General features: G+C 40.2%; 1 protein-coding gene across 2 annotated transcripts in view; it reads left to right on the top strand.

Annotated features, from left to right (window-relative positions):
* Positions 1 to 1,032: 1,032 nt before the first annotated feature.
* Positions 1,033 to 23,490, top strand: part of PPP2R2A (protein phosphatase 2 regulatory subunit Balpha) — a gene marked incomplete at its 5' end in the record, with an annotated part of 103,370 nt that continues 80,912 nt past the window's right edge. The window contains 2 exons of one of the 2 annotated variants that reach the window (XM_081090989.1): positions 1,033 to 1,369; positions 3,158 to 3,232. In XM_081090989.1, coding sequence (XP_080947115.1) covers positions 1,363 to 1,369; positions 3,158 to 3,232 — 82 coding nt within the window. The remainder of the gene's footprint in view (positions 1,370 to 3,157; positions 3,233 to 23,490) is intronic. The other variant, XM_081090990.1, reaches the window with a different exon arrangement.

The raw sequence follows: 23,490 nt of genomic DNA, 5'->3' as shown, positions 1-23,490 counted from the left end.
ACTTGTTGTACAATTCCACTTTCTGGAGATGAAGAATAAGATAGAAAGTGGAAATAATGGACAGGAGGTGTAAATACTGTAAACTTACCTTGGTCTCCAAATGCCTTATCACTCACTTCAACCTTAAGGTCAAATTCTGGGTATTTTTGCAGGTGTTTTTCATGCGAACATGTGGACATCTATCTCATAGGAGTATTGTGGAGATTGACATGTAAATGTACAGTATTGTGACTGCATCACTAATACATCTTTCAATGACGTGCACATCCCTTCTTGGCTGATGACTGGTTTCCGGTTTATTTTTTTCTTACACCTCTTAACTCCATTGAAGATGCTTTCAGTACACATCTAATCATAACCGCAGTTAACATTTATCATGCACTCAAACTAAGTCATTTAACCTTTGAAACAGTCCTATAAGGTAGAAAGAATTAGCATCATCTCATGTGTGGAGTCAGTATTTGGCAGCCTGGCCTCTTAACCACTGTTTCTACGCTTTTAGCTGGACAGACTGGGCCACCATATTCTGCTACTAGCAAACTCAGTTTGCTGTTCAGAAACCACACTCCAGAGCTTCCAGGCGCCGAGGGCTCCCGCCGCAGTTTCCGGTCACCCACATGGAACAGCTCGGCTGCGTCCTACCCCGCTCCGCGAGCTCTCACCTTAGCTAAGCAGAGTTCGCACCACGGTCCCTTTCCCCCACCGGCCCCAGGACTAACCCACAGGGTCACTATTTTAAGTAGCAAAACGGGTATTCGCTAAAAAGACACGGGCCCGCCCGAATCCCTGCGAGCGAGGACTTCATGGGGACAGCTGCGCCGCCAGGGCCCGGCACGGCGCGAGGGCTGGGGACCGGGGGAGCTGGGCCGAGAAGAGCGGGGCCGAGGGGGGCGCACCGGGGTCCCCAGCGCGGGCCGGGGCGCGGCACAGGATGGTGGGACCCGGCGGCCCCGCGGAGAGGAAGGGGCGGGGCCAGGAGGCCGCCCGGCCGCTCCCCGCCTCGCCCCGCCTCCGGCCCCGCCCGGAGGTCCCGCCCCCGATGACGTCACTGCCCAGGCCAGCCGGCGCCATTTTGAAAGTGGAGTCGCCTGCTCCTGCTGCCGCCGCCGCCGTCGCTGTCGTAGCCGCCGCCGCCGCTGCAGGAGGAAGAGCAAGAACGGGGAAGCCCCTGAGTGAAACCCACCATCCTGCTGGCTCGTCTGCCCGCCCCTCCTTCCTTCTCCCCCGACCCCCGACCCCGACCCCCACAGGTGCCATCCGCCGCCATCCGCCCTCTCTACCCCCCCATCCCCAGGTGAGGGGGGTGAGTTCGGGAAGCGGAGACCCCGAGGCACCCAGCAGGGTCACCATTTGCAGCGCAACATGGCAGGTAAAGGAGAAATCACCCTCGGCCGCTGACAAGGCTCCGCTTCCTTTCTCCTCCCTCCGTCACCCCCTAGCGACCGCTGAGCCTCTCGGAGCGCCGCGGGCGCCTCGGGTTTCGGGGAACTGGTCAAGTGGGGTGCGGTGTCGGGGGCGGGGGGCTCTGCGCGGCCAGTGGTCGCTGTGATGTCGAATCGGCTTTTCACTGAGGGCTGCGCCTCGGTATGGATGGGGGTGGGGTGCGCGCCGGCGAGCTGCGGGGTGAGGCGTGGGTGGGGCGGGGCGGGGCGGGGGCGCGGGCAGATTTGTCCCTCCTGCTCCGGAGCCGGGTGTGACCTCCGTGCCGCCCTCTCCCCGGACTTTTTGGCGGATCTTTCTTCATCTCATTACTGTTTCCCCCCTTGATGCAAGCCTTCTTGGGTGTCTATATACAAATATATTTTGCACTGAGAAGGAAAAGTGCTTTACAAGTTAAAATGCAATGTGCCCCCCGCCCCCGGTAGGCACGTACATTTTGAGACTATTCACCTGAGTTTTTTTTGTGTCGAACCACCTCCTTTTCGTTTCTTACCCTTGACGCCCAAAGAGTGCAAGGCCTTTAATACAGCAAGTTGCATGAAAAATGTGATTTCAACTTTCCGTTTTGCATGTTAGCTTTTGTGCAGATGTCCTTTTCCCAAAGGGGTTTCAATTGAGTTAAAATAGTTGTGGAGTTCAGGGATATAAATAGCCAAGAGAGAAGAGATTTAGGTAAAAGCTTGGAAGGGGGGATGATGCATCGGGAAAAACAGGATTGAATATTTAGCAAAGAATAGATGTGAAGGAAGAGGAAGGTGATTGCTTCGAGGATTCCTTTTGTACATTTTGGTGTGGCCGAATATCTCCATCCAGTAGGCTTGATTCTAGATCGAGGCTCAGTTTCTCCGTAGATCCAGGACATTTCCTCTTCAGTATGGAGACCTGAAATAGAAGCATTCAGGGACCAAACCAGTTTTCTTGGCTTATTTCAATATTTAGATAGATAATTAAACCTTTGGAAGAGTTAACAGGTTGGATTGACTTATGGTTTGCTATAAACAAGTTGCTCTTTGAATTATTAGTAAAATTAAAATTGTTTTGCACAAGATGATGACAGATTAGCAAAATTAATTCTTTGCAAGGTCCCTTGGAATCTGAGGGGTAAGGCAAAACTGAAGAGAGGCAAAACAGGCTTCCTTTGAGAATCTTCTCACCAGCTTTTTTCCTCTGGAGCCAGTGATTTTGCGGCAGTTCAGTGCAAGAAGTGGGTGGTGAGTGTTGTGTTTGCTCTGTGTGTGCTTTGGTGAGAGGGTTCATACTCATCGTTCATTACTCCTCACCCAGGCAGTGATGTTCCTTGAAGTTTTCTACTCGTTCCATGTTTTGTGGTAGTTAACCTTACTGATTCTTCTGCAGACTTTTTGCACACTTAAAGAAAAACTAACTTTGGCTATTTGCTTTTTTTCTTACATGTAAGCAAGACCTACCAGTCAGTCTTTGAGGGGAAGGGAAAATGGAAGGGAACTTTTGAACACATGTACAATGGTAATGACAGTACATGGCCTTTTAATTTTTCATACCCAGATCTCTTTTTTCCTAAAGCAGCACCAGCTACTGGGGACTAACCCTTTCCCAGTTAGTGCGCTGGGGGGGGCGGTTATGTATGTGGGCAGTACTAGGCTATTCTGTTAGTATCATGCCAACCGTGGAGACCATCTCAATGTTTAGTAAACATGAACAGAACTCAGTTTTAATCGGTATGTGTTCTTTTTTCCAGGAGCTGGAGGAGGGAATGATATTCAGTGGTGTTTTTCTCAGGTGAAAGGAGCAGTAGATGATGATGTAGCAGAAGGTAAGAAAGCATTTACTAACGCAAATTTTGAATACAGAATCTTCAAAATCTTGATTACGGAAGGATTTCTTTGTAGATGAGTCTGTTATATAGGAACGTTTTGTGTTGTCCAAGCAACGGAAGAACATTTTCCAGAAAATAGTCTTAAATCTTTCATTCTTTAGGCCTCATTATTAATTTTCCATGAATTAAATGAAAGGAGCAGGAGATGATATATCAAACACCATCAAAAGAGAAATCCAAGGTCTATGTGATAAAGGTTTCTTTGTGTAAATTCCACATATAAGTAAATGGTGATGCATTTTCATGTTGTACGTCGTTTTTAGGTAATTAAGGTGAAATAGGTGCCATCAACATTCAGCTCAGAAAGCATCTTGACAGTATCTTGTATTTTAGAGGGAAGCTTTTTAGTTGTGTTTTGTTTTGTTTTTTTAACTTGCCTACTTTGAGAGAGTGGTGTTGATTAGCATATTCAGTGAAGAAATGTTGGCTCAAATGATTCATTTTATTGTCTTATAAGGATTAATTTAGGTGGATAAAAATAACAGTGCTATGGACATATAACATGTCTTCTAGGGAGCTTATTGTGCTGTTAAAAGCTGGATTTGATCAGTTGAAGTAATAATATAGTATTAGTTTTTTCCTCCAAATTTGTTTATTAGTGTATTTCAAAAGTGTGAAGTTTTGGAACTTTGAGATGTGTAGGAGACATTATTTCCCAAAAGTAGTTACATTATTTTATTCAGCAATATTATTTTTAAAGTTCGAATTTTAATATAATAGTATTCTGTCTTGAATGACAGTAGGAATTTTCCAACAAAACTCAGATAAATTAAAACATGTACTTTTAAGCCCTGGCTGGGGAGCTGGGTTAGAGCATTGTTCCGATCCGCCAAAGATGCAGGTTTTATCCCTGGTCAGGGCACATACAAGAAGCAACCATTGAGGCAACAAGTTGATGTTTCCCTTTCTCTCTCTCTAATAATAAATTTAAAAATGTACTTTTAATTTTTAAAAATGTCTTGTGAAAGTTTATAAATCAACTTTCTCAAGATTATATTGTCTTCATAGTAAGACCCTGTTTCTGACTTAGAATACTGTTGTTTTGAGGATTTTTTCATGTTATGGTAGGATAATGGCTTTGTGTTTAGCCAGTAGAATACTTGGATATGTCAGTGTCATTTTTAATGCACTCTCTGATCAGAGTTTGGTGAGTCCCGTGGGGAGCCAACTGGCATGCATTATACTTGTGATACTTTACAGGACACACTCACATTTCTTCTTTTGAATCCTCATCTGTTTTTCAGATGAGAAACCAGAATCTTAAAGAAGTTAAGAGACTCATTTATGTTCACACAAATAAGGCAAATCAAGGTTTTCTGGTGAAACCTTTTGGTGTTAGACTTGTTTAGAGAAGTAAATTCTAAGTTCCAGGGAGGAGTCATGTGTTACTCATTTTGTAACTTTATTACCTGTTGAATAGTAGGCACTCAAATACTGGATCATAGCTCTGCTGTTGTGTAATACTCACCAAGTTATGAAAGTGCTGTATACTTGAAAAACATTCCTTGGTTGATTTATTTCCATTTATTCCTTTTATCAGAGATCTGTTGGGGGGGGGGGGGGGCTCCTGAAATCTGAGCACTGGGGCTACGACGTGTCTAGAACACAGCCCTGCCCCAAAGGAGCTCATAGTTTACTTGTTAAATGGTGGGCAGAAAGACTACATGGGTGTTTTTTGTTTCCTCATTTATTTTTTAAAATAGAAAATGTCCAAAATTCCAGGAGTATATGAGGGGGTGCCATAAGAAAATGCAGTTGAGGTTTATATGCCATTTTAGACAAAGGAGAATGGGGGGTGGGGGGCTGGGATTTCAAAGGGAAAATAGGCATTTTACAGGTAGATGGGAGAGTGAACATGTAAAATTCTTTCTGAGCCACTCAAAAACAGCGGTACCCAGAGGGAAGTGCAATAAACAGGCTTTACTAGGAATCTCTCTGCATGCCACATTTAGTTTATATTATGATGCTAAGGTGACCCTTCTTTTAAGCAGGGTTTTCTATTGAATTCCTTTAGGCAGGTAGAGGGAGGGTCAAAGGTTCTCTTTGATTCTTCTTTTTCCTAACAACCAGCCCAAAATCAATACCCTAAAAGGCATATTTTGGGGTGGCAAAACTTTGGTCCCCTTTGCCCTGCCTTTGAAACTTGGAATAAAAAGTTTCACATTCCAGAAGCTAAGTTGGTGGGTTGCTCCTTTTTTATTTAACCAACCAGTTCAGTTAAACTTTTGTGTCTAGTTTCATGAAGCATTGGTGCAGATGAGCTCCCAAATTAGGCACGTGGATTTTATTTAATCAAGAGAAATTGATAATTCCAGACTGAACTAAATGATTGTGATATGTATGATGGATCAGTTGTTCTCTTCTGCTGATACTTAGTAGCTTCATTTTGCTACTGATTTATTGCATATTTTTCTGAGATTGTTAAACATTACTTTAGCATACAGTATATTCCTAGTATTAACATGCTGAGGCTTAATATGTATATTTTAATAAAAATATGATTTGTTCTAGTATCTATGTCTATACAAATGTAATAATTTTCAATTTTCAACTTACACTCTTTTAACGGGTATTTTTGCATACTATACTATGCGTATCATAGTCTGTTGTGTTTGCTAAGGGAAGATTTGCTTTACTGAAATGAAATAAGATTAATACATTGGCCCCCTTGGTTTGTACTGATCTCCAAACAGGTTACATTTAGCTCAATCTTTAGCTTTGCCTATTTTCTGTTAATTATATAGCCCAGGTTCTTTCCCATCAAAGTCACCAAATTGTCTCTTTCCCCACCTACTTGTAGTTGGCTATCATGGCATACTATTTTTACTTCTGTAATGTTATAATCTTTCCATACTCACTTTCACCTTAATACAGGTTCTCAATATCTCTCATCAGGTTTGGATTAACTTCCCAAATGATTTCCTGCTTCTTGTGTTGTTTTCTTCTAAGTCAGCGGTTCTCAACCTGTGGGTCGCGACCCCTTTGGGGGTCGAACGGCCCTTTCACAGGGGTCGCCTAAGAACATCAAAAAATACATATATAATTACATATTGTTTTCGTGATTAATCACTATGCTTTATGTTCAATTTGTAACAATGAAAATACATCCTGCATATCAGATACTTACATTACGATTCATAACAGTAGCAAAATTACAGTTATGAAGTAGCAACAAAAATAATTTTATGGTTGGGGGTCACCACAACATGAGGAGCTGTATTAAAGGGCCGCGGCATGAGGAAGGTTGAGAACCGCTGCTCTAAGTTAACCTTAAATGTGTTCCCAGTGTTATTTTCTTTAGAAGTCTTCAGTGGTCATTGTATCCATGGGATTATAAATTACTTTCAGATATTTCAGTCTAGAATATGAAACCCTTCACCACTATGGCCTCTACCCCTCTAAGTTGATTAGCTAATATGGTTTACAGTACAGCTAAATGGATACTGTTCTTCAAACAAATCCTATACACTTTTGGGTCTTTATGTTGTGCTGTCACTCCTCCCACAATCTTCCTTCATAACATTTTGTGTGTGTGTGTGTGTATAATATATATATATATGTATATTTAGTACCTCAAACCTCTACTGTGATACTTATTGTAAGCTTAGTGCAGGACTAATGTATCTTTGTACTCTACACTGGCCTATATAAAAACTGCTGTGCATAGAACAGTGCCTGGCACACAGTAGGTGTTCAGTATTTGTTGAGTGAAGGAATATAATTGTTACTATTATTATGAGGTTATGCAGGGGGAAGACAGCAGGTGAAAGGTAGGCTGATGAGATCTTTCTGGTCATTATGGATTTATTTACTTGGTAGGATTTATAATGGGATTGATAACATACAACAGTATAATAGTAGTCAGGAGAACTTGGGGTATTATCCTAATGACAGATTAGTATATATCACTTTAGATAAACTCTCCACTGGGTTCCAGTTTATTTCATTTTAAGATTACAAGACTGGATTAGGTGATTTCTATTGTTCCTTCCAATCTTGTTAATTCTCAAAGGTGTCCAGGAAAGAAACAGTTAAATTGATTGAGATGCTGGACTCTCTGGGAGCCTTAATCCTATATAATAAAAGTCCAGGGACCATAAGAGTAATGACTGGAACAACCGCTCGACCAGTCACCATGAGGTGCATTGACCATCTCTTGGTCCCTCTCCTCCCCAAACCCCGCCCGCATGCGAATGGGGAACCATGGCGAAGTGGGTGGGTGGTGGCGGAGCTGGCGAGAAAATGCGGAATGGCTGACCTCTTGGTCCCTCCCCCACGGGCTCACAGGCTCCAGTGGATCAGTGATGGTCAACAGGGGAACCTGGGTCGGTAGCGGGAGGACCGGGCTGGCTGTCAGGCCGTTGTGATCCCCAGCTCATCCCAGGCTGCTCAGGGGCTCAGTCCGTCGGGAAAGCGGGTGCCAGTGACTTAACCTCCATACGTGTGCACTGGGCTGGCCACTGATGGGGTGCGCTGCCTGCTCAGGGCCGCTCATGCAGGCACCGCTGCTGCTGCTGCTGCTGCTGCTGCTGCTGCTGCTGCTGCTGGGGCTTGCAGTGCTGATGGAAGCTGTGGGGGCGTGCCTGCGACCTACCTGTTACGTGCGCTGGGTCTCTAGTTTAAAGATAAGTCTACTGAACTTAGTTACTCAAGGCTTAGACTTTTCATTAATTTAATACTTAATATTGTTAAATATTAAGTACTTTTTATGATTTTCATTTTAATGTAAGTATAATTTTCCTTAGCTTCATACTTGATACTCTTAAACTTTTTTTCATAGGAAATTATTTAAGAATGTGATTTTATTGCATGAAGCCTGTTTTTATGATCCTTTGATCCAAATGCAGTGCATCTTTTCAACACTTGGCTTCCTGTTTATTTTTGGTAGGATTAAGACGTTTATGGATGGTTCTTAGGAAAATAATTTTCAATTGTAGAGTGAAAGTACCCCCCAAATAAGGACATAAATAAAATTTTGAGAAACAACTAATCTTTGGGGTTTCACATAATATTTAATGGTTTTAAATCCATTCTATATGTAATGCTATATGTTTTTTTAGAGGAGAATGCATGTTAGATTTAGGCACTCAATTAGCAGAAAACAAAAGTGGTAGATTTGTTGTTTGCAGATTTCAAATATTGGCACACTAGAGGCCCGGTACATGGATTCGTCCAGGGCATGCCTGGCCCCTGTTGCCCAGTCCCGTTTGGGGCCATCTCGCCCAGTCCCTACTGGTTGGAGCGTCTGCCCCCCTGGTGGTCAGTGCATGTCATAGCGGCTGGTCGACCAGTTGAATGAACGGTCGGACACTTAGCATATTAGGCTTTTACTATATAGGATTAGCTATATTCCAAACCTAATGACCCATAGCAATGGTCTTTCAGTCTGCAGGCCGACGCTCTATCCACTGAGCCAAACCGGTTTTGGCTAGCAATGGTCTTATTTAACATTTTTAACATTTTTACCTTATATCCCATGAGATGCTCCTCCTTTCTTTTAAGTACTAACTTAATGCAGTACAATCACTTGGAGTAATGTAAATTTGCACATAAAGTAACATGAATAACCATATTTACCTGATATTAGGCAGTATCTGTGTCTTCTTTTTAAGATATTAATTTTCTTATTCCTTTATTGATAAAAATATAAGATAATGGCTTTGAAAGAGTTTTAGTTGACATTTTTGTCTCAGGTTATTAAAATAAACAGAAACCAAAAATTAAACTTACTTATTTCTTTTTTTCTTTTAATATATAGTTTTGGTGTTTTTTTTAAATATATTTTATTGATTTTTTACAGAGAGGAAGGGAGAGAGACAGAGAGTTAGAAACATCGATGAGAGAGAAACATTGATCAGCTGCCTCCTGCACATCTCTCACTGGGGATGTGCCCGCAACCGAGGTACATGCCCCTGACCGGAATCGAACCTAGGACCCTTCAGTCCGCAGGCCAGTGCTCTATCCACTGAGCCAAACCGGTTTTGGCTACTTACTTATTTCTTAATACTTTCTTCTAGTGAACTAAAATTTAAGCTTCTTAAAACTTATGTATGTAGTAAGCAGCATGATGAAAGTTTGTTTGAAGCAAAGAATTAATTTTATTAGTAAAAAGGTTCCCATATTTTATGTATTTGCACATATATATTGCCTAGTTTAGTTGAGTTGCAAGAAGAAAGGTAAACTATATTTTAAGTTTCTTATGCTAGTAAGTCGGAAAATTGAAGGGTTGGAGATAGATGTCTTAGTTAATATCCTCAACAATAATCTCCCTTACCTTAGGTGGTAATGGAAATTATAATTGAGTAATCAAGAGTCAGCAAGTTTCTTTCTTAGTAGAAGGAAAGGCCTGGTAATATGTAAAATACATTTCTTGTAGATAATTGAATTTAATTATCACTGTGTAGTCAGTATCAGGAAGAAATGGCATGGCCGTCTTAATTACAGCAGCCAGCATTTATTTAGTGCTTAACTAGGTATTGTTTCAGGTGTCTTATGTACAGGGTGTTCCCCCCCCCCCACCCCCCAAAATGTATATACTACTAAGCTGGTAGCCCAATTGTTGATGTTTCTTTCTTTTCTTTTTTTTTAATTGTATTGATTTCAGAGAGGAAGGGAGAGGGAGAGAGTTAGGAACATCAATGATGAGAGAGAATCATTGATCGGCTGCTTCCTGTATGCCCCACACTGGGGGATTGAGCCTGCAACCCAGGCATGTGCCCTGACCAGAAATTGACCTATGACCTTCAGGTTCATCAGTGCTCAACCACTGAGCCACAGCGACTGGATGGGCTGATGTTTCTTTTGAGGTTTAACCCATTGGAATTAGTAAGATTTAAAGTGTGTACAAATACATTTTTTTTGGAGGACACGCTATATGTTCATTAATCTTCACAAAAACTCCATGAAATAAGTAGACATTGTTGTTTTTATTTTTTCTTTCCCCTCGCCTTTTTTTTTAATCCTCACCCAAGAATATGTTTAGAAAGAGGAAGGGAGAGAGAAATATCGATGTGAGAGAAACTTCCATCAGTTGCCTCCTGTATGAGCCCTGACCGGAACTCAAACCTGCAACCTTTGGTTTACTGGGACAACGATCCAATAAACTAAGCCACTCGGCCAGGGCAACACTGTTGTTTTTCCATATTACAGATTAGAAACTGGTCTAGGAAGATTAATTTAGTAACTGTGTGTTCTTGAGCAGGTGGTGGAGCTGGGATTCTTAACCTGAAACCTTTTAGTTTCCCTAATGTAATTCTATTTTTTCAAAAACTCTAGCTACTTCTTTTAGTTCAGGTGAAATTGTTTGAGGTTGTTAGAATGTGACTTGCTTATAATAAACTTTGTTTATAGTGCCTAGTAGATTATTACTGTTTTGAAGTAAATTTGCAGGCCTGCATTTTCTGCTGATGGAATTCTTTAGCTCGAAAGTGCTATAAATGGGCAATAGGGGTTTTGTGAACCTTCTGAAGTTGTATGTAAAATTGTATTGCGTGTGCTTGTTCGTATGTCCACTTTTCTGGTCAGAGAGGGTCCATAACCATTGTTAAAACAGCTACGTATCATTTACTGCGTTTCAAAGTGTGGTCTGGGCAACCCTTCAATTCTTTCAAAAAGCTTATCAAGTCGAAAGTATTTTCATAATAACAAAAATGAATTTGCACCAATGGTACAAAAGCAACTTAGGTAAATCTGCTGGTGCCTTTACATGAGTTAAGGTTTTGGCACCAAACAATACCAGTAAGTAGTCATGGTCATCTTCCATCACCATGTATCAGCAGTTTAAAAATGCCAATTTTACTTAAGAATGTTCTTGATGAAACAGTAAAAATTATTAATTTTATTATATCTTGACTGGAATACATGTCTGTTTTTGTGTGACAAAATGAGAAGTATACCTAAAGCACTTCTTCCATGGGCCAGAGTACAGTGGTTTTCTGGAGGAAAAGCATTGGTGTAAGTAATTATTATTTGAGTTTCAAGCTGAATTATCTGCTCTTTTCACTGAGCATTATTTTTACTAGTAGAAACTACCGATAAATTCTGGTTATTGAGACTTGGATGTTTGGCAGACATTTTTCTCAGATGAGCAATGAATCTTTTGCCTCAATGGACAGTATTTGCTACCCTTGGTAAATTTTGAGTTTTCAAGCAAAAATTAGAATTTTAGAAATTGGTATCTGCCATCCTGAACTTGATAACTTCCCAGTACCTAAAGTTTTTTTGAATGAGATCAGTAAAGATATTAATGACTGTGATTTTTGATATTGTGTAGTGAAATGTGCCAGCCTTTGGGAGGTCTGTGTAACTGAGTCAGTATTTTACCTGTGATGTTTAAACATCATGCCTAAGCCCGACCGGTGTGGCTCAGTGGTTGAGCGTCAACCTATGAACCAGGAGTTCATGGTTCGATTCCCAGTCAGGGCACATGCGGGCTCCATTTCCAGTGTGGGGAGTGCAGGAAGCAGCTGATCAACGCTTCTCATCATTGATGTTTCTATCTCTCTCTCCTCCCTTCTTCTCTGAAATCAATAAAAATATATTTTAAAAAAACCACAAAAAACATCATGCATAAGTAAAAGTGCAAATTGGAACATTGGATTTTAATGTAACAAACAGTGAATAGGGTTTCAGATACCACAAACCTTTAAGAAACTACCACATGTTGAGTTTTGGTGTAATATCAAAAAGAGATATTCATAACTATCTGCAAAGCCTATTAAAATACTCCTCTCTTTCCAACTATATACCTATGTGAGGCTGGATTTTCTTCATATACTTAACCAATACAACAAGAGTAGTATGTTGAATGAGGAAGCAATTAAGAGAATCTAGGCATCTGATGTTAAATCAGGCATTAGAGACACTTGCAGAAATGTAAAATGCCATTTTTCTTACTAATTTATTTTGGGAGGCAATAGTTATTTTTCATAAATTTGCTAATGTATAAGGCTTATCATTAATATTTTTCAAATGAATAAATATTTTAAAGTTTAAAAGACTCATGAACCTCAAGATAAGCGATCAGAATGGTACATGAATGTCTTAAAGCTTTCCTGTGACTTGAGGTTTCAGCTTGCTGTTCTTTAGATACCAAATCAGATCAGCCTTAAACTCTTTCATCTGGTGATCTTGGTGAAGAAAGGATACTTTCAGGACTTTAAAATATGTGTTTTTAAATTTAACTGTCCCTGAGATTAAATACCAGTACATATTTGCCAAAATACTTGAGCTCTAAAAGTTTTCCAGGGCATTTTCCACTCTACTTAAGTCCAGCTATCATTAGCAGTTAATGTATGATTGCTGAACTCCTCAGAGCCTAGTCTAGTGCAATTCTGGGTTGGCCGCCTGGTCATTAGAAAATAATTGGTGCCCTTGGCATTGTGTTTTGAGCCCAACATGTTGAAGTTTGATATGCTGTTTTATTCCCGAAAGAAAGGCATAAAATATGCATAACAACTTTCTATTTCCCAACTCTTTTAACTAGGAGAAGGAAGAAAAGGAGAAGAAACTGTATTTCTCTTTAAATTCTAATTTAAAGTACAACATAATTCTATTTTAAAATAGTTGCTGAATTTCCCATTCTTAGAATGCAATATCAACTATTTGTTGCTTGGTATTTTCAGTATTTTTGTGGCTATTTTCTGTCCTTAAAAAATTTGTGAAAGTATTTAGGACTTTTAAAACTTGATGTGGCAATTTTCTTTCCAGGTTCAAACATTGGGTTTATTTAAAAAGAAAGCTAATCTATTATATTAAGTAACTACTTTTAGTTAATATTAGCAGTAGTTGATTAAAATGCCATCTAGATCTTTGCCAGTGGCATATGTGGAATCCTTAGCAAATCATTGAATGCTTCTATATACCATGTTGTGCTCCCTTAATTGTAGTTTCTATTGGTTGACTTCCTTGAATGTTCAGATGTCAACTGGAGTCTCTGCATGATCTTTGTCCAGTTCAAGGGGAATCGTGGACCAACCAATGACCCTGTTTAAGAACCTCAGCTTTAATGTAAAATTTTGCCTATGGTTTTATGCCTACTGAAATCTGGAGGAGTCAAGGATATTTTTATATGGTAATGATAATTTTTAGTCCATTAAAAAGATACTGTTTCTTAGGAATCCTCTTAATATTTTTTTTTTAAATATATTCCATTGATTTTTTACAGAGAGGAAGGGAGAGAGAGAGTCAGAAACATCGATCAGCTGCCTCCTGCACATCTCCCACTGGGGATATGCCCGCAACCCAGGTACATGCCCCTGACCGGACTCGAACCCGGGACCTTTCAGTCCGCAGGCCGACGCTCTATCCACCGAGCCAAACCGGTTTCGGCCTCTTAATATTTTTAAAAAAATATTTTTATTAACTTTTTAGGGAGAGAGAGAATGATGCAAGAGTAGAAAAGTCAATCGGCTGCCTCCTGCATCCCCAGCAGGGATGGCGCCAAAACCCAGTCCTGTGCTTTGACCAGGAATTGAACCAACAACAGGATGACACCCAACCAACTGAGACACACCAACAGGGCTTCTTAATACTTCTTTATTGTGATGTAATATTAGAGGGATGAATCTTCTCTAAGATGTTGGACTTATGTATTCCCTTGGTAAATTTTTTTTTAAATTACAAATTACTGTCGCTTTAATTATAGGCACAAATATTAGAGAAATATATTGGATTTTGAACCAGTTGCCCCTTTTGAATTTCATTTAGAAGGAATCTAAATTCTTCTTCAGTAGTCTGTATTAAGAGAAAAACCAAAGTAGGTAATAGGTGTTGGTAGGCAATTTTTAAACATTTTCTAAAGATCTGGAATTTGCCATTGTAGAGATTCAGGTCTGCTTCGTTTGAAAGGAGAAATAGAACCTTTTTTAGTGTTACCCTTTTCCCCAGCTTCCCGGAGTTAACAGTTTTATGAGCCTGGAGTAGATCTGTTTCTAAGATCGCATAAGAGGAAATTTTAATATTTTCTATTGGTTGATAGACAGGGAAGGCTCTTTTGCAACACACACAGGCTGTTGTAGGCAATAAATAGTTCATGTCAAATTATTTAGGGATGGGATGCAACATGCAAAGTGGTTATTATAGAAACTCATAGTAGAGATGGGATTGCCCTTAGGTTTTATTTTCCTTTGACATTAAAAAGAATTATTTTTTTCCTAGCAGCAGAACTAATTCTTCCAGGGAAATACTTTCTAGCTCCCTATTATTTTAATGCATTTTTATTGTAAAATAAACACTTGACATAAAGTTTACCATCTTAGCTATTTTAAGTTATAGTTCAGTCGGGTATTAGCTATATTCATACTGTTATAAAACATATCTTTAGAACTTTCTCATCTTGTAAAACTGGAACTGGACCCATTAATAGCCTCCCCATTCTGTCTTCCCCTGAGTCCTTAGTTTCTACCACTCTGCTTTTTGTTTCCATGAATTTGAGTAATTTAGATAACTCATGCAAGTGGAATCTTACAGCATTTGTTTTTTGTGATTGGATTTCATGTCCTCAAGATTTATCCATGTTGTAGCTTGTGACAGGACTTTCTTTTTAAGATGGTATGTATGTACTATATTTTGTTTTATCTGTTCCTCTGTTGATGGACATTTAGGTTGCTTCCACCTCTTGCTGTGTGCTCCTTGTCATTTTATATATAGCAGGGGTTCTGTGAGAAGGAACAGCTAAAGTACTTCTTATAAGTGATTGGTGGTAGACAGAAAGAGCCCTAGGCAGAATATGAAAGTATCATATTAGAAGACATTAAAGAACACAGATTGGTACTTCTGTGAGACAAATCTATTATCCTAGATTAACAGTTTGAAAATTAGAACTGGATTACTTTATTTTGTAGGCTATTCCAGGATAAAATTAGGCAAAATCCAAAATTTTGACCAAAGTTTCACCTCATTTGTTTTGCAGTTTCTGGTTTAAAAATAAAAGGAACCCATAGATTTTATAAGTCACTTTCCCTTACTATAAAACTCTGTATTGATAATAAAGACAGCCAGTATGTTGTTTGATGTGTTTTTTTTTTAATTAAGCAAAGTCTTCAGCGTTATAGGAAAACTTGATAACTGCATTGCATTTCTTTGTAATGAAATTATTGATAAGGAATGATCAAGGTTGCATTTCTTCCTTTGAGGTAGACATTATTGTCATTTTGTGAACGAGGACACTGAAACTCATTGAAGTTGAGCAATTTAAGTTATTATTATGAGTTAATAAAACTATTCTGTCCTTAGGACTCCCACATTGCTTCTATGCGGTTAAATTTCAAACTATCTCATTAAATCTAAATCTCTGGTTCTCGTGGGATGGGTGGAGCTAAGGCAAGGCCTTATTCATCCATAGTCAACTAGTGTATGTTGAGTGCCTAGCACTATGGAGAATGTGAAGGAAATAAAAAGATATGCTTTCTTCATTTTAGGTATATTAAAGAGGTCAATTTTATTAAAATTAAGCATTTTCTATAACACTTGGTGGCTTTTGGTATTAATCTGTTCATATTACTAGGAGATCCTTGGCTAATCTCATGCAAAAATTTTACAGTTAATGCCAGAATGTGAGTGGTAAATTACTTTCTTTCTTCCAAGTTGATGTTGAGATGTGCTGTAGGGGAGGTAAATGAAAGAATCATACCTCAAGTCTTTCTAAGACATAATTAGGTCTTTTAATGGTTTCAAATGATTGTGAGTTGAATTTATTGGTACATATTATTAGAGATTTCTCTGGGTAAATGTTTGTAGTAATTTACAAGACTTTTTCTCTCTTTTCTCTGTATGCTATTTCAAAACTTTTGTTTCACAATTCCTTAAAAAGTTAAACATAAATTTACCATCTATACCAGGGGTGGGCAAACTTTTTGACTCGAGGGCCACAATGGGTTCTTAAACTGGACCCGAGGGCCGGAACAAAAGCATGGATGGAGTGTTTGTGTGAACTAATATAAATTCAAAGTAAACATCATTACATAAAAGGGTACGGTCTTTTTTTTCAATAGTTTTATTCATTTCAAACGGGCCGGATCCCACCAGCCGTAGTTTGCCCACGGCTGATCTATACTAATAAAAGGGTAATATGCTAATTAGGGTGGACGTCTATTCTAACAAAGCCACAGTGGGCGTGAGGCCTGGGGCTCAGGCAGCTGTGGGCTCAGGCAGCCTTGAGCCCCGGCGACTGCAAGGCCCGGGACTCAGGGAGCCGTGAGCCCTGGCGGCCAGCAGTGACAGCAGCAGTGGGTGATGGGGGTGGCGCCTTCCCCTGATCAGCCCGGTCACCTCCCATAGACCAGGCCTAAGCCATCAGTAGGACATCCCCTGAGGTCTTCCGGACTTGTGAGAGGGGGCAAGCCGGGCTGAGGGACACCCCCCCTCCCCCAGTGCACGAATTTTCGTGCACCGGGCCTCTAGTGTAAGAATTGACAATGTATTCACATAAACTTGTACACAAAAGTTTATAATAACATTTTTTGTAATAGTCGAAAAGTGGAAACAAACCAAATGTCTGTCAGTAGAAGATGTATTTGAAAAAGATTGTGTAGTCCGTCCAGAGTGACTCAGCGGTTGAGCGTCCACCCATGAACAAGGAGGTCACAGTTTGATTCCTGGTCAGGGCACATACTTGGGTTGCGGCCTCGATCCTCAGTAGGGGGCATGCCGGAGGCAGCTGATCAATGAAGTTTCTTATCAATGTTTCTATCTCTCCCTCTCCCTTCCTCTCTCTAAAAATCAATATAAACTTTTTCTTTTCTTTTTTTTAAAGTTGTGTAGACCTGGCTGGGTGGTTCCTTGGTTAGAGTGTCAGCCTGTGTACCAAAGGGTTCGATTTTCGTTAAGGGCATGCTCCTGGGTTGCAGGTTCGATCCCTGGCCCCGGTTGGTGTTTGTGTGGGAGGCAACCAGTCTGTGTGTCTCTCTCACATTGATGTTTCTCTTTCTCTACTCCTCCCTTCCACTCTCCAAAAGTCAATGGAAGAAGTATCCTGGAGTGAGGATTTAATATTGTTAAATCAAGAAAAAGATTGTGTGTTCATATAATGGATAATATGCAGTCATAGAAAGGAATGAAGCACTGACTGATACACACTGCAACATGGATGAAGTTTGAAAACATCATGCAAAGTGAAGAAGGCAGTCACAAAAGACTATATATTATATGATTCCATTAACTTACCAGACACTGAATAACCACAAATTAATAAGTGTAACACAAATAAACCGATTTTTCTTGTTCTCCGAAAGTGAAATATTTCCTGTTGCACACACCAAACAAGTCAGTCCAAGACTAATGACGTGGCATTTGGCTGCTAAAATATTCGCTGCTGGTATTAGTGGAGAGAAATGGTGCACCTGTGCATAAGGCATGTAAGGGAAAATGAATGCAACACAGTTATAGTAATCAGTCATTAGCGAGCATTGTAGTTTTGTTATTAATAATTATGTATAACAGGATATTGTAAAAATTAAATTACAAAATTTTTTTTTTATTTTATTGATTTTTTACAAAGAGGAAAGGAGAGAGATAGAGAGTTAGAAACATGGATGAGAGAGAAACATTGATCAGCTGCCTCCTGCACATCTCCTACTCGGGATATGCCCGCAACCCAGGTACATGCCCTTGACCGGAATCGAACCTGGGACCTTTCAGTCCGTAGGCCGACGCTCTATCCACTGAGCCAAACCGGTTTCGGCTAAATTACAAAATTTTTATTAAAACATTTCTTACATACTGTTGTATTGACTGGGCTGCAAAAGTATTCGTTGTGGGTTGTGAGTTTGATGTGCTTGCTCTACATCTATCAAGAATAATTGGGGCCCTAACTGGTTTGGCTCAGTGGATAGAGCATCGGCCTGCAGACTGAGGGGTCCCAGGTTTGATTCCGGTCAAGGGCATGTACCTTGGTTGTGAGCACATCCCCGGTGGGGGGGGCGTGCAGGAGGCAGCTGATGGATCTCTCTCATCGATGTTTCTAACTCTCTATCCCTCTCCCTTCTCTGTAAAAAAATCAATAAAATATATTTAAAAGAAGAAGAAAAAAGAATAATTGGGAAGTGAGCGGGGACTTTGAACATGCAGTAGTGCTCAAAGCATCCTTTGCTATTAGTTTAATTTTCCCTTAGAATGTAGGAGTGGAGTTTGGGAGCATTTGAAGGTCTAATCTCAGGAAAATCCCATAAAGGTATTGACCCTTAACTGCTAAGGCTCTAAAAAGCCCTGCCCTCATTCCCCTTTGTTGCCTAAGGCAACATTGTAAATACAATATTCTTTTACATTATAAGTATTTTCTTACTACACTTTCCTCCACAGTTTAGCTGATGATCTGAATCCTTTACCAAATTTTGAGTAGGATGAGGAATATATGTAGAGCCCATAAAAAATTCTACAAGAGTCCAAAGAGAAAGCAAATTTTACTGTAGTAATGAGGACCCTTTTTTCTCTTGATTCCTTATTTAGAAGTGTGCAATATTGTTGTTTTTTAAAAATATGTTTTTATTGATTTCAGAGAGAGGAAGGGAGAGGGAGAGAGATAATGAAACATCCATGATGAGAATCATTGATCGGCTGTCTCCTGCATTCCCCCTACTGGGGATCAAGCCCACAGCCAGAGAATGTGCCTTGACCAGGAATCAAACTGTGACCTCCTGGGTCATGGGTCTGTGCTCAACCACTGAGACACACTGGCCAGACTGCAGTTTTGTTTTGTCAAAGGAATTGTATTAGACCGATACCAGTACTTATGGAGCTTTTGAATTTCCAGGGAATCTTGTCAAAATGCAGATTATGATTCTTCTTGCAGGCATCTAGGTCTGGGGTGGAGCCTGTGATTTTGCATTTTTAACCATTTACATGATGCCCATGGTGCTGCTGCTGCTCTGTGGTCTGCAGTCTGCACTTGGAAGGACAGGCAAGGTAGCTTTTAGTCTTTTTTATTTTATTTTTATTTTTTAAAAATATTTTATTGATTTTTTACAGAGAGGAAGGGAGAGGGATAGAGAGAGTCAAAAACGTCGATGAGAGAGAAACATCAATCAGCTGCCTCCTGCATACTCCCTACTGGGTATGTGCCCCCAACCAAGGTACATGCCCTTGACCTGAATCGAACCTGGGACCCTTGAGTCCGCAGGCTGACGCTCCATCCACTGAGCCAAACCGGTTAGGGCAGCTTTTAGTCTTTTTTAGAGAAAGGGTCAACAGGTAGGGTAGTACCTTAATTTCTTTACTGAGTATCCATTGTGCTATTCTCACATCAGTTAACATTTCAGTAAATGAGTAAACACCTCCTAGGGAGCTTTGGCCTAGCTGTTAAAGGAGTAGCTTCCATCATAGCATTATATGTTAGCTATCCCTAATTGTAGATTAAATTTGTGTTTGTATTTCAAGTTTAGCTCAGATCTTACTAAATGAAAAGCTTTTCTTTTGCTAGTAATTTGCCTTTTTAAAGCAGATTGTCCCTCAGTGCTGTAAAAAGGATGAATTTAGGGAATGAAATCTTAACTTCATAATTGGTTGTTTCATAACATCTAACATAGGTTTTTAATAAGTATAAATGAGTAACCTTTTAATTTTTATGTTTGTGATTTTGTTTGCTTCATTAGCCTTGAAGTACCTTTTTATTCTCCAATCAGAATTTCTCTCCCTCCCCAGCTACTTAATCTTAGTTTTGTTTTAGGTCGATTTTGATTTTATCTGCATAGCTCATGCACAAGTTAATAGTTTCAAAATGCTTGTGAGGAAAATTGTTTTATGTCCTCTTACATATCCTCAACTTGTGTCTCTTTTCCCAAACTTTTTTGTTCTTCTAGTATTTATTTTCCTACTTCCAAACATTATGCTTATAAAGCTGTTTCTTTATCAGTTTACATCCTCACATATAAATGGTAGCTAAGAATTGAGCTCTATCCTGCTCCTCCTCCTGCTCCTCCCCTGTTTTCTCAATCTTTTTATACCATTAATATTATTTGAACCAATGTTCAGAGTTGTAGCAGTCTGAATAACTCCTCCTCTCTCAAGATAGCCACGTCCAATCCTGAGAACTAGTGAATATTACCTAGTATGGCAAAGGGACTGGAGGTATAATTAAAGGCTTTTGAGATGGATTTATTTAGGATTATCTTCTTAGGCTTAAGTGTAATCACAAGGTTCCTTATAAAGAAAAAATGGGAGATAAGACCTAAATGGGAAGTAGTAGATGTGACACCAGAAGCAAGAGGCTGGCATGATGAAAGGACAGGGTTGCACAAGCCAAGGAATGCAGGAGGCCAGAAGCTTAAAAAAAAAGGAAGATAGAAAGACACGGAAAGAGATTTTCCCCTGGAGTTTCTAGAAGTAGCTTGCTTAGCTGACACCTTTAATCCTGTAAACCTGACTTTGGACTTCTGGCTTCCAGAACTGTAAAAGAATTTGTGTTGTGTTAAACCACCAAACTTGTGGTAATTTGTTACAGTAGCCGTAGGAGACTAATGCAGTGGAACCTTGGTTTTCGAACTGAATTTGTTCTGGAAGGCTGTTTGAGAAACAATTTGTTCGAAAACCGAATCAGTTTTTCCCATTAGAAATAATGTAAATTGAATTAATTTGTTCCAGACCTCCCCTCCCCCATGATTCCTGTTTTAGTTTTTCTTAAATGCAGTACATGTTTAATGCACTGTTTATAAACAAACACTTTTCTTAAATTTATCGAACCACCTCCTACTAGCCTTAATTCAGCCTCTGTTCCAGGGGTGTCTTTTAGGAAGTCAGCATGCTTTTTCACTTATGGTGGCCTCCGAAATGCTGTCACCAGCTAACTGCTTTTCATTTGTCCAGTTCAGAAGTTTTTCTACCTCTTCAATTGCCTGTGATCATTGTTTCTTTCACACCCTTAGCAACATTAGCACTCTTGATGGTCTCTGTATGTTTTAAAATTGTCCTAATTATCCATTTCTCTAGCAACAAAAGCAGAAAACACACACAAAAATATTCACAGCACAATTTCCTGAGATGTAAGTAAGGCAGGGTTTAGCTGTAAACTGACTTTACTGGTCCACTCTCTCCTTTTTTTGTGGTGGGAGAGAAGCTTTTTGTCAAGCTGATGTATCAGCATGAAAGGGTTGTCAGGTGGAGAACAAACATTAAAACAGACTTTTCATGAATAACTTGGTCGAGAACCCTATTGTTCGAGGTGGGAGATGTTCGAGAACTGAGATTTGATTGTCTAAGAGTAGGCATTTATTATGTCCATATAAATCATGTTCACGGCTATAAATTGTTTTCTCTAGAGTTAATAATTTTATCTTGTTTTTTCACTTTTTGTTTTTTTATTCACTCTATCTTACATTTCTGCACTTTTCAATGTAATTTTCTCCATGATCAAAAGAATCAGATAATCTATTAGTTTATCATCTCCCTTCATCCATACTCAAGTTCTCCATCGTGATATTTCAGTCTGGAATGATTTCCTTCATTTTCTGTGAATCTATCACCAAATCATCCTCAAGTCTGTCAGTATATTGAAGCACATCATATATTCTATTAGTTTTACTTTTCCCTTGAGTTCTATCCCTTCCATATTCCTTCAGCCTGGCCTATATGTTTTCTAATTTTATTGTGTGGCTCTTGTCCTTGGATTTTCCTTTGTTATTAGCATTTTCACATCACCATCATGGGAATTCTTTTTGCCTCTTCTTTGTTCGCTCTCCTTGTCTGGGATCCTGTTACCAGAAGGGGGACCTGGCCCTGAGCAGGTCTGCCTAGGGCCGACCTGTAGTGTGTGGGTTCCTGGCTTCATGAAGGAAAAATTTCACAACATGAGTCTAGATCAGGGGTGGGCAAACTTTTTGACTCGAGGACCACAATGGGTTCTTAAACTGGACCAGTGGTCCGGAACAAAAGCATGGATGGAGTGTTTGTGTGAACTAATATAAATTCAAAGTAAACATCATTACATAAAAGGGTACGGTCTTTTTTTTCAATAGTTTTATTCATTTCAAACGGGCTGGATCCGGCCCGCGGGCTGTAGTTTGCCCACAGCTGGTCTAGATGAATTTTAGAGGGTGTTAAAGTTGGGGACAGTGAAACAAGAAAGGCTGGGGAAATGAGCCTAGGCTGGTCTGCTTTTGCTCACTAAGAAGTCAAAGAAAAAGGGGCCTTGAGGACACAGGTTCAGGGGAGTTGCACAGGATGAACTACCATTGCCCATTGCTGTCCTGGTTGCAGGTCTCGTGGGGTCCCTTAGAGTAAAGGAGATGCATGCTAGTGGGCGAGAGAGGGTTAGGAGGCATGGGCGTGTGCTGGACCTTCATTTAAAGGGGTTTTAAAGGTTGGGTGTACCCAGCCAGTGTGGCTCAGTAGTTGTCAACCTATGAACTAGGAGGTTACAGTTCAATTCCCAGTCTAGACACATACCTGTGTTGGCAGTGGGGGGCATGCAGGAAGCAGCCAATCAGTGATTCTTTATCATCATTGATGTTCCTATCTCCCTCTCCCTTCCTCTCAGAAATCAATAAAATCCTATATAATAAAGAGGTGATGTGCAAATTGATCCTCACACCATAACGCCATCTCAAGATGGCAGCAGGGGTGGGGCTGGCAGCTGCTCTGCCCGGCTTCCTTCGGCCCTGTGTGCACACCGCAGGGGCGGGGCATAAGGGCAGCACTCCAAAACTCGGGGCCATCCCGCAGCACACTGGCCACGCAGGGCAGGACTTCGGGACTCAGGGCGGTCCCATGGTTTGGGGGGGGGGGGGTGTCCCGGGTGTTGCGTGATTTCTCATGACGGATCACTAGTATAGGTAGGTAGGTAGGTAGGTAGGTAGGTAGGTAGGTAGGTAGAATGAATCACAGTCTTAAAAATAAAAAAATATTTAGGGGGAGGTCTTAAGGGAAGATCTCAATAGAGTATTCATCAGCTTTATGCTGATGTATAAAAATGAGGTTTATTCTGTTAACTTTAGCTGTCTTTGGGAGTGGTTGGCAAATGGCACTAATTGAATTTCTGCTATCTGTCTCCCTGAGTAAGGTGATTTAAGCTATTTACTCTCTGGTTGGGGAGAAGTGCAAATCATTTACTCTTTTTAAATGTCCCTGGTTTAGTAAAGATAGGAGTTACTAGATGACTGCAAACTGCTGTTGAACTGTCTGGTCTCCGTTTCCCTATATCACATGTCCTGGCTTACTGGCCTGTCTCAATCCCATCCATGTATTTTTCTTTCTTGGTTTACTCCCTC

This window comes from Myotis nattereri (assembly GCF_964212035.1).
Source record: "Myotis nattereri genome assembly, chromosome: 5".
Classification (NCBI taxonomy): domain Eukaryota; kingdom Metazoa; phylum Chordata; class Mammalia; order Chiroptera; family Vespertilionidae; genus Myotis; species Myotis nattereri.
This window is presented reverse-complemented; position numbering and strand designations above follow the sequence as displayed.